General features: G+C 36.7%; 1 protein-coding gene across 2 annotated transcripts in view; it reads right to left on the bottom strand.

Annotated features, from left to right (window-relative positions):
• Positions 1–4,386: 4,386 nt before the first annotated feature.
• PSMD14 (proteasome 26S subunit, non-ATPase 14) overlaps positions 4,387–18,011 on the bottom strand; it is a 109,499-nt gene continuing 95,874 nt past the window's right edge. The window contains exons 12-13 of one of the 2 annotated variants that reach the window (XM_015110171.3): positions 7,213–7,275; positions 4,387–4,800 (exon numbers count right to left, since the gene is read on the bottom strand). In XM_015110171.3, the coding sequence (XP_014965657.1) occupies positions 4,702–4,800; positions 7,213–7,275 (162 nt within the window). In that variant the 3' untranslated portion in view covers positions 4,387–4,701. The remainder of the gene's footprint in view (positions 4,801–7,212; positions 7,276–18,011) is intronic. The other variant, NM_001261490.1, reaches the window with a different exon arrangement.

Here is an 18,011-nt window from a genome sequence, read left to right as displayed (position 1 = left end):
TGTGTTGGTTTACGTGAGCACTGTTGTGTCACCTTTAAGCTTTGTGACCACTGCTTTAGGAAGATTCAAAGATGTGCAATTTACTAAACATTTCCTACCTTCCCCCCCTTCCCCCATTTAGAGCGGAGGGGCGGAGGAGGGAATTCGACGATGCTAGGAGACTTTTCGGATCTGAATGAGCCAAATATTCAGTTGAATGTAACGATTTCAAGTGCAAAGTATACAAAGCGCGAGCCGGTGGCCTCTTCTCGCCCTGTAAAAGTTCCAGAGTCTGTCTTTTCCAGCTAATACAAAAGCACACAACACCTGAGCTGGTGCTTTGTGAGCAGGTCCTACGTGTCCTCGGCGCCCCCACCCCCACCTTTTAAACTGCAAACATAAATAAATAAATCCCTGCTGCTGAGAGCCACAGCGACAAGCAGAAGGGGGGGAGAAGAGGGGGCGAAAAGCAGCAACTCACCCACCAATCCACCCACCTCAGGAAGGTTCGGTTTCTTGTTTGAGCACAGAAACAGTGACAATCTATGATCTCCTTTTTAAGTTTTGAAATAATCATAAGCTGTCGGGCTAAAATGCCTTAATGTATTTGCAGTGATGTTTACCAGGTCTTTACTAAATATTTTATCAGCGAACTTGGTTGCAGATTATCTGAAGAGCATCTAACTGGGGGTAGGCGCCATGCATCCTTCTCGTCCCTCTGTATATCCTTCTCTCTGAGGTACTGGCTTGGCGACAGGTTCAAAAGCTTCGCCAGGAAAAGAGAGGGCCGAGTCCCCGTGCAAATGGGCTCGTCAGAAGCGCTGATCTGGGGAGACAGAGTGGAAGTGGTGTCAACACAGTAATCGCTACTGAAAACGTGTGTGTGTGTGTGTGTGTGTGTGTGTGTGTGTGTGTGTGTGTGTGTGTTTAATGTTTATATAATCTGGAGGGGAGAAAAAGCATCCATGCCAGTAATTTTAAAAGGAAAAAGAATCTAAAGAGGAATAGAAAAAAACCAATTTAAAAGGATGTTGGCACAAATAAATAGCACGAGGCCCAAAGAGACCCCGAGGTGTAGGAAGGAGGTCTCTCAGCATCCGCTCTACAGAGGAGCCCAGCCCTCGGCCTGAGCCAGAGGGCCAACAGCGGCAGAGGCTTTTTATCTGCCCAAAACTGCCTCCCGCGGCCCGGCGCTCGCTGACCTGCCCTCCCGCGGCTTTCGTCCCGGACGCCGAGCCGCGCGGGAATGAGCAGGAGGAGCGCCGCCCGGAGCTCCGCTCGGCCCCGAGAGCTGGCCGGCCCGAGGGCGGGCTCCGCCCGGGGGAGTGAGGGAGCGCGGGTTGAGCTGCGTCTGGTGCAGACCCCAGGGGCACACACTCTTTCCGTGCTGGAGGCGCGGCCTGGGCACCTCAGCCGGGGGAGCTTCTGGCTTCGAGAGAGCGCGTCTGTCCTACCCGTACCTGGGGCAGCTCTCAGAGTGAGAGCAGCGCTTGGGGACATTGGGTGGGGTCCTGAGCATGGGCGGAGACGGGTTAACCAGACTCGCCGCTTCGCCACTGTGGTGCATTTTCAGAGCGGCACCTCGGTGGGCTGAGCGGTCAGCGCTCAGCCGAGACTGCGCCCCTCGAGGCGGGCTGGGCGCCTTGGCTACAGAGGGCACCAGCTGCGGCCTCCATCAGGGCGCCGCGGGCAAGGCCCTGCGCGGGCGGCCTGGACAGGGCAGGTTGATGACCAGATGTCCCAGACTAAAGCCGAGACAATTTTCTGGGATAAAAAGAGAGCCAGACCCATTTTTCCTTTCGAAAGCAAACCTCAGCTCTTGGTCAGGAAGCTTCATAAACAAGCAGTCTTAGCTGTTGAGTCGTTGGGGTGCGGGGGAGGGGAGTAGGGGATGCCATTTGACACTTGTTTTTCTGCCCTTGACCTTCTACCGCCATTTGCCTCATGAGAGGCTTTTGACCTCTTGACTACTTTTGGCTACTTTCGTTTCCGTCTTTCTCCCATCTTCAACTTCTCTGTCCCTGAGTGCCTCTCCCTCCGTTGCTTCGGAAAACAGTACTTTCCTCCGTTCTCAGTGGGACAGAGCCTTAAGTGTGTAAAGAGGTGAGACATCACCTGGGCTCTTTTTGAGGCTTTGCCATTCTGGACACCCTAAACTGCTTTTTTCTTTTCTTTCTTTTTTTTTTTTTTAAAGGAAGAATGCTAAAATGAGATGTTAAGGTGTTAAAGGATAGAAAAGGGAAAGAGTGCACCTTCTTCAGAGTTTTTAAGGAATTGATGTGCTCTCTGACCCACTTTGGATTATCAGTAACAAATTCAGTGACTGCTCAAATATAGGCTATGCCTTGAATTTATATATACTAAGGAAAATTAAGGCTTTCCTCAGAATCACCACACGTGCCTGTGAACCATACTTCTAAAAGAAGGCCAGGGCTTCTCAAACCTTAAAGTGTATATGAACCACACCAGAATTCTTGATTATGATTCAATAGGCCTGGGGTGGGGCTTGCTTTCTGTATATATAACAAATTTCCATAAGACCCAGATGCTATTGGTCCAGGCAGATGACACTTTGAATGGTGAGGCCAGAGCTTTCAGTGCCACCATACTAGTCTGAGAGAAAAGCAGGGACATTTCTGCACTAGAGACAAACAGTTTTGTTTCCAGAGCTGCTTTACCTCTGCATGGTGGAGGGGTAGATATGCTCACATAAGCATGCTTGAATGCGTGCACGTGTGTGCGCACACATAGTCTTAAACAGCTTCCTGAGTTTGTGATTAAACGCATCTTTTCAATGCCTAACTGGGCCTGGGACATCAGGCTGCTGTGAAAATAGCTGTACATTCCAAGACAAATGTGTTCACTGAGCCTCGCCTCTTAGGGCATCTTGATTTTGATCGACTCCAAATCTACAAAAATATAGGTTTTTGCTAGCAAAGATTTTGACAAGGTTCTGAAATTGGCAATGTCACCAACATGAACCAAGTGACAGTAAGTGGTGTGTGGCTACAGGGAGTCCAGGAAGATGGGGTGATCAAATAAGGGCAAAAACAGGCAAGGTAAGCCTTCCCAGTCACAGGATTCAGGATATTTTCAGAGGACTAAGTGGAAAACAAAAACAAAAAACCCTTTCAACCCACATATTGAGAATAGTTCTTGAAATGTTAAGGCCTTCTTCTGAGGGCACTGTGCCCCCCAGAAATCACTGACTAGCACTCATTAACAACATCTGCGAAATAAGTTAGAGAATCTTATTTGTAAAGGGAAAAATCATATCCAAAAAGCCTGCACACAAGTTTGAATTAGGCAAAATAAAATTTCACTAACTTCCACTTATATTTTAATTTTAAACGGTTAAATGTAATCCCAACAACTTTAATACATTTTACATGTCCTACATAAAATATACTGTCACTATATCTGAAACAATAAACCACAGGACAAGCAAGAAATGCTCAGAATACTTCTTATCCACCAAAAAAGATATTGTGAAACATACTGGGAATTTAAGCCATTTCTACTTTCAGTTTCTGGTAACTTCACTAGGCAACCAATAAGAGCCTAGACTTGTTCCAGTAGGACAGTAACTTTATCTATCACAGCACTCATAACAGTTCTAGTAGGTTAAGTTAAATTCCAAGTCCCCATGTAAAACCTTCCTTTAATGAAGCCTTAGTAATACTCTCACCACATTTTCACAAGCAAGGGTGTAGACTAGAATTAGATCTTTGTCTATCTTTTGCCATACTCCTTGGTATTATCAGTATGGTTCTGAACCGTAAGTAATAACAGGGGCAGTTACTTTTGTACATCACATTAGAAGTTGGTATTAGCCATTTTTTTTCTCTATTAGAAAACTGGGTAGTCCTAATTTAGAAAAGATGAGACCAAACAATGACAAAATTATTGCTTATAAGCTTATATTAACCTCACATTATGACTACTTTTCTCATTTTGCTTTTTAGACATTATATACTTTCTGTGGTTATTTTAGATAAAAGTCCAGTAGAGTCTGCAGTAGCCAGTTCCCAGTTTCAAAACTGTTGGTAGAAATGTACTCTTTTAAAACATGATAAAGTCTAAATTAAAATTGCTCCCTTTTCTTTGTAAATGTACTCCTCCAAAATCCTAAAAGTATAATATGTTTATAAGAGAGTGAGTATACAATATTTAGCTTATGACAAATGCTAATAAAATGTCAACATTTTTTCTGAGTTACTAATTAGGTAGCCACTCATTAATGGAAATCATTATACATTTGTGAAAGTTTGTTATCACACTGATGTTTTATGTGTTATAAGATCTTAAAATGCAAAGGGAAACATATCTTTGTGTGAGATTTCTAGACCACTGTCAAACGTTATTCCATCAATCCCACCCATTGCCAAAAAGACCTCAGGAAGCATAGACTGTAAATGTATTTTATTTTGTAAGTAACAATCAAAATATATTTGTGCTACTGATTTTTTCAAATATTAAATGGGATCTTAACAAAATTTGTCCACTTTGATGTACTCATGTATAACTTTAGAATCTGCAAAGACCCTGACTAAAGAAACAGAAGTAATTGCACAACTGAGACTGAAGGTGTTACGGTGCTGCAGATGATGCCAGATGTCTTACATTTAGCCAAGTACACCTTCAGAGGTCCCTTGATTTTGAGCATTAGGAACAACAGAGGAATATACACTGAAAGCATCATCAATAGCGTTTTTCGTTGCTTTATTTAAATACAACAGTATCCAACATAGCTGCTAAACACTGGACAATATTTGAGGTCATAAGTACATCCACATGTTCCTCCAAATGACGTTTGGGGTCCTAAAAGAGCAAAAATAAGGAGAGAGAAAACAGAACCATATTATTGGTAGATAAATTACTTAAATTTTTTTCAGTAGCCGATGAAACTGGTAAAGAAAGCCAGACCTAACTTAAATATTTCACAATTTAACTTTACTAGTATATTGTTACATTCTTAGAATTTCTAAATCAATAAGTTAAGTAGCTAATAAAATAATAGATTACACAATGAAAGCTTGATTTACACAATGCAATGACTGTGTACCAGAGATTTTTATGAGGAGTAACAAGGAATTCTATACAGCTTACAATCATCTGATTTTTTTAAAAGTTCATTTACATATGTCTACCTGTCTGCATAGATGTGTATATTCTCTACCATTCATATATCTTGAATGTCTGAGGGAATGCTTAATTCAAAGCGGACATACCAATGGGTAAGAGTTCAGTGTGAATTCTCAGCACTTCTTCTATGTTTTATAATAGCAAAAATCAGAATTCTGTACAATCTTAATCTTTTAAGAGTAGTGCTTTAAATGATTCAGAAAATATTCTTGGATCAAAAGTTGCTGTTTGTAGTTGAAGAATTTAAATACAATTTGGATCAATTCTAAAATGTTAAGAATGTTTCATGTAGCTATTCTGAAAAAATGTATCATCGAAAATTATATAGGTACAATCCTTTAACTTAAACCCGATCATATCTATTTTTGAAATAGACTGAGTTAAAAAGGAGGCTTAAAATTGTATTGTAATAAAGGAATTTAAATTAAAATGCTTAGTATGTATTTATGTTTTAGGTGGGATTAAGTATTTGAGCAAAATTTGAAAGTTTTGAAATAAGGAATATACATTATACACAATAGAAAAATTATAATTTAAAGGATTATATTCTTACGGTTATTGTTAAAATACCCAAGACTCCTAACTTTAAACAAATGCTCATTATTGGAATTATTTCTTGGCCGTGCTTTTCTAACCCTTATTTTAATACACTGTTTTTTTAAAACAACCCAGAGATACAACATGTTACAAATAATTTCAAGTGACTAGACTACAATATATTTTTTATTTCAGAAATAAGTCTCAGGGCATTTTAGGTGAAAAAGACTGAGAAACACTGGCAGGAGAAAAAAAGATATTGGTTTAATTCCATTATAGACAGTTTTGCTTTTGCCATGCCGTAGGCCAAACCAGTGAGGTAATAACTATATTTTTAAAAATGACTCTGATGATTATTAAACTTTGCCAATTACATATTTTTCAGTTTCATTTTTTATTTAGACCTTTTATTTGCTGCTTTAAATCTGTATCAAGAAACTATGGCCTCGGAAAGACATTTATTCAAAAAACAGTTACTGAATTCCATAAAGTATAAGGCTCCAAGTTGGTGATCTAGTATTATGATTAAAATAAGTAGTGGAAAGATAACAAGGGTGATATCACATAAGATGAGAAAACAAAATGAACTGTATTTCATTTTGCTTTTTGGGGGTATTTGTTTTTAAATTATAATACTCAGAAGGTAGTGAAATTTGATTTTCTCATTTATGACATATGATAAAGTCAGACCTTTGCCCCTACTGCTCTGTTGGAGTAATTCATTTTATAGTGAATTGGTAACATGCTTCCCTCAGTTATCTACATTACTTCTTGTGGCAGCTGGGTGATTCTTAGAGATTTCCCATCCAAGAATGGTCCTGGCCCAAACCTACATAGCTTGTGAGATGTGATGGGATCAGAGCATATGGTAGGATGGCTGAAAGCAAAGACAGCTTAGTGTCTTGCATCTGAAATATCAAGATTCTGCCAACATCAGCAATATGATAACCATGTTCCATGAAATGGGGAAAAAATGTAATCGACATTCTTTAAAAAACAGTCTAATTAATCTGTAGATTCCTTTAATTGGTTGGTATCTTCCCCCACCCTCAGATAATAGAGACTAAAATATATATTTCATCTTAGAAAAGTGAAAGAGCAAATACTTAAAGCCCTTTCTCTTCACTCAGTGTAACCCAATAAGGCTCTAACCTTTCTCAGGAATATTACCTACATATTGATAAAGTACATAATTAACAAAACTTGTTACATATGAAATAAATCTACCCTTCTATTATCTTTTCTATTATCTTATTTATCTGTAGATTAAAATAATACTTAAAAAATTAATTCAGAACACAAGTGTCCTAATTTGTTCCTGGTAAATTATTTTCACTGAAGATAGTATCTCATAGGTATTTGTGATTTACTTCTCTATAGAGAACCTGACATCAAATAAATTTAGTGACCTTTACAATTAGTATCACATTTACATGACAGAAGAAAAATGTAGAGTGGACAGGAAAAAAATTATATAGGCTGTAAAACAGTTTTAACTCTATAAGAACACGTTATTATGCAACTGCATAACTTATTAACAGTATACCTCACCTGCTTGCCAACATTCTTTATTGCCAGCTGTTCAGGTGTCATCTTATCTTCTTCTTCTACAGCCTGTGAATGAAACACAAAGGACAGAGTTTAAAATTATAAATTCTCTATTCCCACTGCAGGATAATCACCAAAAATAATGATGACCAGAATTTTCATTCATAGAACTTTTATTCAAAGAATCTACTGAATAAAATTATGCTAAACTTCATAATAACCTTCAGGGCAATAAAAACTATCAGCAGCATCATTTTGAAAACAGACAAGAAATACACAGAAAGTACTGAAAATATCTAACAGGATCACTAAATGGTTGTGTTGACCATTTGCAACACAAATTGACCATTACTGAATTCTTCAGGAGATGGGAGATGGAAGTACCTGCAGTGGCACTTATGGCACTGTGGTACTAACTAATTCTGTTCTGTTGCCCTCTCCTTTTCCTATTTGCACAGTTCTTTCCCAGTTTCCCATTTCTCTGTCTCCTTTTTTCTTATCAATCCAGCCTGCCCATAACTTCAGTATCTATTTAACTATCAATAGCACTTAGGATCAAAGGAGCTACTGACTTTTGATCCACTAAACAAATCACATGGGTTTCTCTCTTAGTAATTTCACATCTTTAAATCTCTAAAATTAATACATGTATTCAGAAAAAAATCTGAAACTACTCCACATGAGTGATCTTTAGTAACCATGAAGAAACTGTCATTTGAAGTTTTCAACAAAAAATTACCTGAACTAAAAACCAAATATAATCAAAATTAAATTAACCCAAACAATACATGAAAACCACTTTCCACTACTTTCAAAGTTAGCTACAAACTCTTCTATGTATGATCATAACTTTCTGGCAGAGTAATTCTGAAATAATTATAACATTTAGATTAGCTACCACTACTGCCCTCCTCTCCCAATAATGGCACCAATATAAAACCTCTTTATTGAGAATTTCACACATAAGAAATCTTAACAGTTTAGGTATGTTATGGCCTGAAGACAAAACTCTGTATCAGGTGAACTTTTAGTCTATGATTTATTCATAGCATCTGATAAATTGAAAAAACAAGAAAATGTAAGGATCACTAACCTTAAGAAATGCCAACACAGCATTTACCACAAAAAAGAGTTACAAAAGGGGGTGAGATGGTGGTGGCAGAAAGCAGGGAACCAAAATCCCAGTGAGGGTTAGATTTGGATACTCTGAACTTTATAGTCTCACAGCTGCCAAATTTCTTCATGTGCGAACAATGAACATGTAGGAAATGTAATCATCAGACATTCCCCATAAACTGGGAAGTTTGGCTGCATTTCACACCTTCTTAATAGTTTTGTAAACAGAGAACTTGAAAATGAGCAAAGATGGCAAGTGTCTAATTTTATAAATGGACAAACTATCTAGAGAATTTTCCCCAGTAGAACCTGCCTAAAGAGAAAAGATAGTGAATAGGTATTGTATCTACTGATTATCAGAAGATACTTATTTACAACACATCATTAGGAAATGCATTTATGACTCATAAGCCCAAAAGAAGAAAAAGTAAAAGTTAATAACATGCCAAATCTAGAAATCCCTAGACAGAGAATATGCTCATTTTCAGAGTCAGATGTCACTCTATTATTTTCAGTTATAAAAGTATTTCCTAACTGGGAAATGGTTCTCCCACTATTCAATGTTTTACATAAATGGAAACATTGACAAAACATATTAAGAGTATGTTTTTCTGAATTACTTTCACAAATTGTGACACTATACTTTATTGACTTAAAAGCATTTAGATGAATGGAACAATTCACTAAGTTTGTACTACATACCCATTCAGTGTTAGTTGTTCTACGTACATGCCAACAACAGTACTTACTACAGTATTGGAAGGAGGCAAAAATTTTGGAATTTGGCTCAAAATACCAATCCATGTAAAGAACAGTTATTAGGGAATATTGTGGAGTATTGCAAACAACAAAGATGGTAGATAGACAATGAACGATGAAGGTCAAAAAGCACTTGATCTTATTTGAAAAGTTAAATAGGTATAAAAAGCGCTAATTCAAATTTTAAAAATCTTTTACATCATTTACCCACTTTACCAATTAGTTTTTCCATTCCCAATAATTAAAAGAGAGAGTTCACAAACTCTTTGAGAAGTACAGATGGTAAAAAGTACTCCCCGCCATAGATGCCATCTGGGAAATGAGGAGCAGCTGTAGATTTAGGCATATACTAAGGTTGCAAACCCCCATGACAAAAGAGTAAGCATATCTCTTCGATTCTAAGATATTCCAAATCAAATGCCTAAATATTTTCTCTATCTACCCAAGTTACCTGTATCTCATCTACCATCTGAGCAAGACCAGTTTGTCTTCATTCACAGTTCTAATCTGGCTAGTCACCAGGAAAAATGTAAGAAATGGTTGCAGCAGAAACAAATGAAATTCAGGCACAGGCAGTGTCCTCACTAGGGAACTTCTGTGTTTATGGCAACTTCTGTGATTTGGCGTCAAATTTTGCTTTTGCATTCGTGCTCTTCGGTTTACTCAACCAACAAAAAAGCACTGAAAATGTTTGTGGCTATTCACACTAGAAACGTTTTTAACAGTTTATCAACAAAGACCCCCAGATGGCTATCCCATCATGCACGGTCTGCACAGTTCTAAGAAATCCTTGGAATTTGGTCTGTTATGTGATCATAATCCCCTCCAATGTACCCCCTATCTTACAGAGGCTTTTACTAAACCCATTAACCTCATTCTCTTTTTTCTGCTAATAGTCAAGTTTCTTATATGGACAATCTGCATCTCAAATTCCATCACTTTATTTACCCTTTTACAAACACTGATGGGATCTTTGGCACTTCACTAACACTCTTAAGGATCTCCAGGAGGTCAATTCCAATGGACCTTTTTTTTTTTTTTTTAACTTTCTGAACATACTTAGAGCTACTCCAACATCTGTTTTCTCTTCTATTCCCTTAGCCTTTGCTTTTGCCACCCTGTCACTTATTCCACATCATGCTTCTTTCACTATTCCTTTGGTTTCTTTTTCCCACATTAACATGTTAACTTTGTTCACACTATAACATGCCATGATCCCATTTAAATATCTTTTTAATATCACCATTACGGCAATTTTTACATAAGACAGCACAAACTGCTAAAATGGCATATACTAAGTTTTCACTATTAAGCAATCAACGCATAACTGCTAGTGGATTTCAAGACAATGTATTTTACTTCTTTCATGATTTTTAAAGTATTGACTATATAAACATCATGTGTTATGGGATTGAGAATAAGTTTAAAGAACTGGCTTTGATAAAACATACTTGGGAAAGCAAAATTAACAAACATTTAGCAATTAGAAAACTGAGAAGGTATAAGAGGCTTACATATGGAGACATTAAAACTAGCTTTTCTACTACCATCACTAATTAAACATCAATATAGGCATGATTTTTACAAATATTAATTTACTGAATCCTTAAAACATCTCAATAAAGAAGTTAATCTACACTTCATATGTTAATTCCAGCAAAATTTCTAACATAAAAGGAATTTTTCAAACTCTTCTTGATCTCAAGGAGCTCACATTTGGGCTTTACTTGCCCATAAATCTCAAATCATAATGCAGTGTGAAACATACAAAAAAGGAGTGTGCACAAAGCACGATAGGGACATAGGGGTTAAGTAAATGTACCTAACTTTTTCTTGTGCATCACCTGAGGAAAGAGAGGGAAAGTCAGGGTGAGAGCACAAAGAATGCATTAGGGAGTAACACATCATGTGATACTTAGTAGTAATAGGGAAAGGGAAAAACCATGAGAGAATGGCTGGATGTGGAAGAAGAGCAAGAGAGACGAGTCCAAAGTTTCAGACCTACATGATGCCTAGAAAAATGAGTGTCAGTTATAACCTAATTGGTAGAGGGAACTGTCATGAAAAAGTAGAAAGTAAGGTAGACAATACTGCTTACTCTTGAACAGCAGCATCTGAAGTAATGAATATGTAAGTGGAAAGGTCTCAAACAGTGGAGATGATAATACATTTCAAATGAGAGGAAATGAAGAGATTTCAAAGTTGTTGGCATTGCTAAACTATGAAAACAGACTTTTAAAGAAAGGTATAAAAACAGAAGAGCAGAAAGGCAAGGGTTGAATCTTGGAAATGCTCATAGCAAAGGCAGCAAAGCTAGCTAGCAAAGGCAGCAGAGTGTGTAGTTGCCAAAAAGTCAGGAGAACCATGGGACTGTATGGCCATGGAAGTAAAAAGAAGAGACTTCAGAAGTTCAAAGGTATGATGTGAAGGCAAGAGGACAAGGAAAATAACTGAAAGAGATGCAAGACTCAGTGCACTAAGAAAATAAATCACTCATCTCTTTTAACAAGCTGGAAACAGCAAATTGTCATCAGCACTGTACTCTGTCATGAAAAGGTTATGACTCTGAGAACACTGGAGGCAGGCGGAAGGAAATGATCAATGATGTAGGAGGTTATATTTTATCCAGTTAGCCTTAAGGAAGGGAGAGGGGCAAAGGGTGCCATGATAGAGAACAGCTGAAGATTAGAAAGAAAGGTGCCCCTCAGAGGACATTGCATTTCCTTAAATTTTAGTTTATATTATGTTAATATTAGTTAATAACAGTGCTTATGATTGGCCACTTAATAAAGTTACATTTTTGGTAGAAAAATACAAGTATAGCATAATTTCATTCATTTAACAAATACTTATTGAGCATCTACCATTTATCTGGCAGTGTACTAAAGATAAAATGAGACAATATCTGAATTCACAGAGCTTATAGACTAGCTGTAAAAACCAGGAAATTAAAAAGTAGTAATTAGGCTGGGCATAGTGGCTCACGACTGTAATAATCTCAGCTACCCAGGAGGCTGAGGGGGGAGCATCACTTAAGGCCAAGAAGTTGAGACCACCTTGGGAAACACATCAGGACTTTGTATCTTTTAAAAAAAAAAAAAAAAAAAAAAAAGCCAGGCATAGTGGTGAGTGCTTGGAGTCCTAGCTACTCAGGAGGCTGAGGAAAGAGGACTGCTTGAACTCAGGAGGTCAAGACTACAGTGAGATATGATGGTATCATGCAGCCCGCCTGGGCAACAGAGCAAGACCTGGTCCCTTAAAAAAAAATTAAATTCATTTGATAGAAGAACAAAGTTCTATTGGCAAATAAAGAAGGAGTAAATAGCACTCTTGGTGGTATGGTGAGGTCCTCAAAAGTGAGAAAGGGTTAAGCTGAGAATTGAATGAAAAGAAGGAGTTGGGATGGGGATATATTGGTAAGGAGTGCTTCAGTCCAGGAAGCAAGAAAAAGCATTATAAGTTAGAAGAACTGCAAATTACTCAGTATTTCAACGACATAAGAGTGATAAGAAATAAAGCTGCAGAGGCAAGCAGGAGCCAAATGGGGTTTGGACCTCATTCTAAGGCAATGAGAAGTCAGTCATCAAAGGCTTTTTAAAAGCAAGGTAGTGACATGAACGAATCTGCATTTTAAAAAATGAGGTACATTTCACATAACATAAAATTAACCATTTTAAAGTGTATGATTCAGTCACATTTAGTGCCCCAATCACCTGTATTCCATCACCCCAAAGGAAAACCTAGTACCCATTAAGCTGTTACTTCCCCATTCCCGCCTTGCCCAAGTCCCTGGCAACCACACATCTGTTTTCTGTCTCTATGGATTTACCTAGTCTGGTTTTTTCATATAAATTGAATCATATAATATGTGGCCTTTTGCATCTATCTTAACTTACCATGTTTTAGAGATCCATCCATGTAGTAGCATGTATCAGCACTCCATTCCTTTTTATGACTGAGTAGTAGTACGTTGTCCGTATAAACCACAATTTGTTTATCCATTCATCTACTGACAGACATTTGGATTGTCTCCAACTTTAGCTAATGTGAATAGTGCTATGAACATTCGTATACATGCTTTTTGTTTGAATACTGATTTTCAGTTCTTTTGAGTATATACTTATGAGCAGAATTGCTGGGTCATATGGGAACTGTATGTTTAACCTTTTGAGGAACCTGTTTTCAACAGTGGCTGTACCATTTTATATCTCCACTAGTAATTTCTTCATACCCTTGGCAACACTAGTTATTTTTCATTGTTTTGATTATAGCCATTGTGGTTTTGATTTGCATTTTTCTAATGATTAATAATATTGATTGAACATCTTTTTTATGTGTTTGTAACCATTTTCATATCTTCTCTGGGAAATTTCTATCCAAGTCCTTGCCTAATTTTGTACCGGATTATCTTTTTGTTGCTGCATTGCAAGAGTTCTTTATGGTTTCTTTCTTTTTTTTTTTTTCCTATTTTAAATTCTTGTATACTTTCTTTTCATTTTTGTTTTGTTTTGTTTTGTTTAAAAGACAGAGCCTTTCTCTGTTGCCCAGGCTGAAGTACAGTGGTATGATCATGGCTCACTGCAGCCTTGACCTCTTGGGCCTAGGTGATCCTCCCACCTCAACATCCTGAGTAGCTGGGACCACAGGTACAGGCCACCACACCCAGCTAATTCTGTGTGTTTGTGTAGAGAGAGGGTCTCCCTATGTTGCCCAGGTCTTGAACTCCTGGGCTCAAGTGATGATCCTCTCCTGGTTTGGCCTCCCAAAGTGCTGGGCTTACAGGCATGTGCCACCACACATGCCTTTCTATTTTCTAGATATTAGACCTTTATCAGATATCTGATTTGCAAAAATGTTCTCCCACTCTGTAGGTTGTCTTTTCTCTTTTTTAAATAGTTTTCTTTGATGCATGACCAATATGCATTTTAGAAAGATCATTCTACAGAATGGAAAATAGATTTGAATGGGAAAGACTGGAGATGCAAGGAAACCAATGAGGAGGTAAGGCAACGGAAGTGGCAATGCAAAGAAGCAGATTAACTCAAGAATTTAGTCAGAATGGTTTACTGATTGAGTAGATGTGAGAAAAAGAGAGAGGAGTCAAGAATAATATTAATAACATCAGAAGTGGTTGTAGCCATCATTTTATTAAATGCCTATCATGTGCCAGATGCTTCACATATATCACAATCCTTAACCTAATTTTAGAGATAAGGAAACACAGTTCAGAAAGGCTGACTTGCCTCTAGCCAGACACGCAATAAGCAGTGAAACTGTGGCTTAAACACAGTCCTATGTATCTCCAAAGACCTCAAAGAAACATTCATGGCAATTGGGGAAATCATTACTTTTCACTGATACAACTTGAATAATAATAATAATGTCAAATGCATGATTTATTAAGTGGCCCTAAACAACATAGATGCTTCATAAAAATTTCACAGAGAATTCAATTTCAAAATGTAATTACATGAAATAGAGATGAACAATAAAGATCATACATGTATGTGCACACATGCTTGTGTGTGTGTATGTGTGCATGTAAGAGAAACTGTAGTTAAGGTTGTTGGAAAACATTTCTATGGCAGAATCTGATAGTCACCTTCCTAATGTCCATCTTCCCCTTCTTCTGTAACATAACCCTGATTTTACTACAGGTATCAATGATCCCAGCTAAAATACCACATTGCATAAACTTTCTTGCAGCTAGTTGTGTCCATTTAACTACGTCCTGCCAAATGAGATATACAGTTGACCCTTGAACAAATGGGGATGAGGGTTATGGGGGCTAACCCATCACAGGTGAGAATCTGTGTGTCACTTAACTATTAATAGCCTACTGTTGACTGAAAGCCTTACTGATAATATAAACAGTTAACACATATTTTGTATGTTATATACATTATATACTATATTGTTACAACAATGTAAGCTAGAGAAAAGAATATGTTATTTGGAAAAGTGTAGGGAAAAGAAAATACATTTACAGTACCATACTTATTTATCAATACAATAAGTTTACATTATCTGTTTACAAGGTGAATTACCTGTCTGAAATGGCAGGCAACAGCAGCTGGGGACCTCAATCTATAGTACATATCAAGCAATTCAACCTTCTCAACTGAGCATGGGGCCATGTACAACTGTGTTTGTATGTATACGTTTTGACAATTTTTTATTTTATAATAGATTAGTGTATAGTTTATGGTAGCAAATGATAAAACAGACTAGTGTCTCCTATATTTTATGCATTTGTGACATGCCTTTTTTTTTTTTTTCTCCAATATTTCTGGGCTGCCAGGTGCTGTGGCTCATGCCTGTAATCCCAGCACTTTGGGAGGCCAAGGCAGGCAGACTGCTGGAGCCCAGGAGTTCAAGACCAGCCTAGGCAAATAGTGAAACCCCATCTCTACAAAAAATTAGCTAGGCATGATGGCACATGCCTGTAGTCCCAGCTACTCGGGGGACTGAGGCAGGAGGATTGCGTGAGCCCAAGTGGTGGAAGCTACAGTGAACCATGATCATGCTATTGCACTCCAGACTGAGTGACAGAGTGAGACCTTGTCTTTAATAATAATAATAATAATAATAATTCTGGGCTATGCAGTTTGTCTGAGGTGTTTTTCAAATTGTTGTACATCTCAAAAAAAATTCTAGTATATTTATGAGAAAAATCCATGTATAAATTTGAATCTATACAGTTCAAATCCATATAGTTCCAGGGTCGGTTGTAATCAGGAGTGCTGTGTGGAACTTATGCAAAGGATCCTGAAAGGAAACTGATTTATCCCCCTTTTGCCCTTTCTTCTCTTCCTGTTGCATGAAACTTAGATGAGATGGCTGAAGCTATAGCAATCACAATGAATCATGAGGTGACCTAAAGGAAGAAGGCCAACACAAGGAAAGTAGAGCAGAAAGACAGAATGAACCTGGGTCTCTAATGTCTTTGAAGTTTTATATTGGCCTTGAAATATGAGACATACCTTTCTACCTTGTTTAAGCCATTGTTATTTTGAGCTAACACAACCTTACATATAAGTATTACTTGCTTAAAGCAAAAACTGAAAATAATTCAGGCATTACATAAAGTATAGAGTCTCCTGCCTCACACATACTGCTACCAACACAATATGTTGACATATATGCAAGATAGAGATACTTTTGAAAAAGGGAGAGAAGATAACGTGATAGGAATTATTTTCACATTGTTATACAATTTAATTTTGTACATCTAACAGCAGATTGTAGATATTTCTCTAAGTTAGTTTTTGTGAAATTTTATTTTTCATAATAAATCCTCTACAGAGAACATGTTGTTTAAAGAGTTATATGCACTTAAAACTGAAAGATGGCCTCCAAAAATGTTCTATCAATTACTTTCCCATTACTGCTATATTTTCCTAAAAAATTCTTTTTTATTTAAAAAGAAAAAAAAATTTTCTACTTATTTTAACTTTTTTTTGACTACTTAAAAAGGCTAGAACTTTTCCATGTTTATATACCATTTGTCTTTTTTTTCAGTGAGTTTTCTCTTTTGCTCAACTTATTTAAAAAAAAATATTTTATAGGCCAAGGCTACAAATTGGGTACAGTGTATACTGCTCAAGGGATGGGTGCACCAAAATCTCACAAATCGGCATTAAAGAACTTACTCATGGAACCAAACACCACTTGTTCCTCAGTAACTTACAGAAATAAAAAACAAAAATAAAATAAATATTTTATAGGAATTCTCTGAGTATTATGCATTTTTGGGTACTAGCTCACTCTGTGTTATAGGTAAAAATATTTTCTCCCATTCTGACTCATAACAAACAATAAATGCTAGTTGTTATTTTATGAAGATAAACTTTAACATCATGTTATCAAATTTTTCAAAGCTCACATTAATATTCTTACTAGAATTATAGTAACTTTTGGGAAGCCTGACAGCAGCTTTACAATACTAAGTCTTCCCATTTGGAAACATGGTATGTCCCAATTTATTTACAAATGTTTTTCGTTTTCTTCACATAAGTCATACACACTTACACATTTACATTTCTTGTGATGGTTAATTCCTGAATATTTTATAATTTTAGATGCTACTGTAACTGATTTGCCTATTTTTCGACTGTTTTCAGTTTATATAACTGTGTTTACCAATTATATAATTCTTGATTAAAACAGTTCTAAGAGTTTTCTAAGTTTATTCTCTTAGATTTTTATGTTTGATTGCAAACACATTCTATCACATCCAAATAATAATAATCTTACCTCTTTTCCCCAATATTTATATCTGTTGTTTTTATCATATTGTACTACCAAATGAGATATCTGCATTTAGTATAGCTACTGTATTAAACCAAATGTAATTGTATATTTACATATTTCATATGTAAGCATATAAAAGAAATATTCAAACTTTCTTTCAGGTTACTAAGTAGGTCAATATTTCCACCTGAACAGTAAACTGTCAGATCTCAGAATTTATAGCGCTACATGCTTGGGGAAAAAAAAGGTAAATTTTTGTTTCTATGCTATTCTTAAAATGTTCTTCGCAATTCATTTTTTCACCTGCACATTCATTTACAAGTATGTAATCAAACATTATCAAAATTTTAAAAAAAATAGCAGATGCATCTTGGCATGAATAAATTAGGAGACTTGGAAAAACAGAACTGTGGGTGTTGTGGTTCAGTAATTAGAAAAAATCAAATGACTAATAATAATCAAGCAGAATTTGTGTGGAATTCAGACTTGAAACTGAAAACTTGCGACATAAGAATTTAATTATTTTCTAACCTTCTTTTACTTTAGGACCTAACTGGCATCCAACAGTAATTACCTTAGCTTAAAACACCAACCAATTAAAAAGAATACTATGAAGAATTGGTAGCTTGGGCCTTTCTTTTTATATTTTAAGTGTTACTAAAAAAACCCACCGT

This window comes from Macaca mulatta, chromosome 12 (genome assembly GCF_049350105.2).
Source record: "Macaca mulatta isolate MMU2019108-1 chromosome 12, T2T-MMU8v2.0, whole genome shotgun sequence".
Lineage (NCBI taxonomy): Eukaryota > Metazoa > Chordata > Mammalia > Primates > Cercopithecidae > Macaca > Macaca mulatta.
The sequence above is the reverse complement of the archived record's forward strand: the minus strand, read 5'-3'. Positions and strand labels throughout refer to the sequence as shown.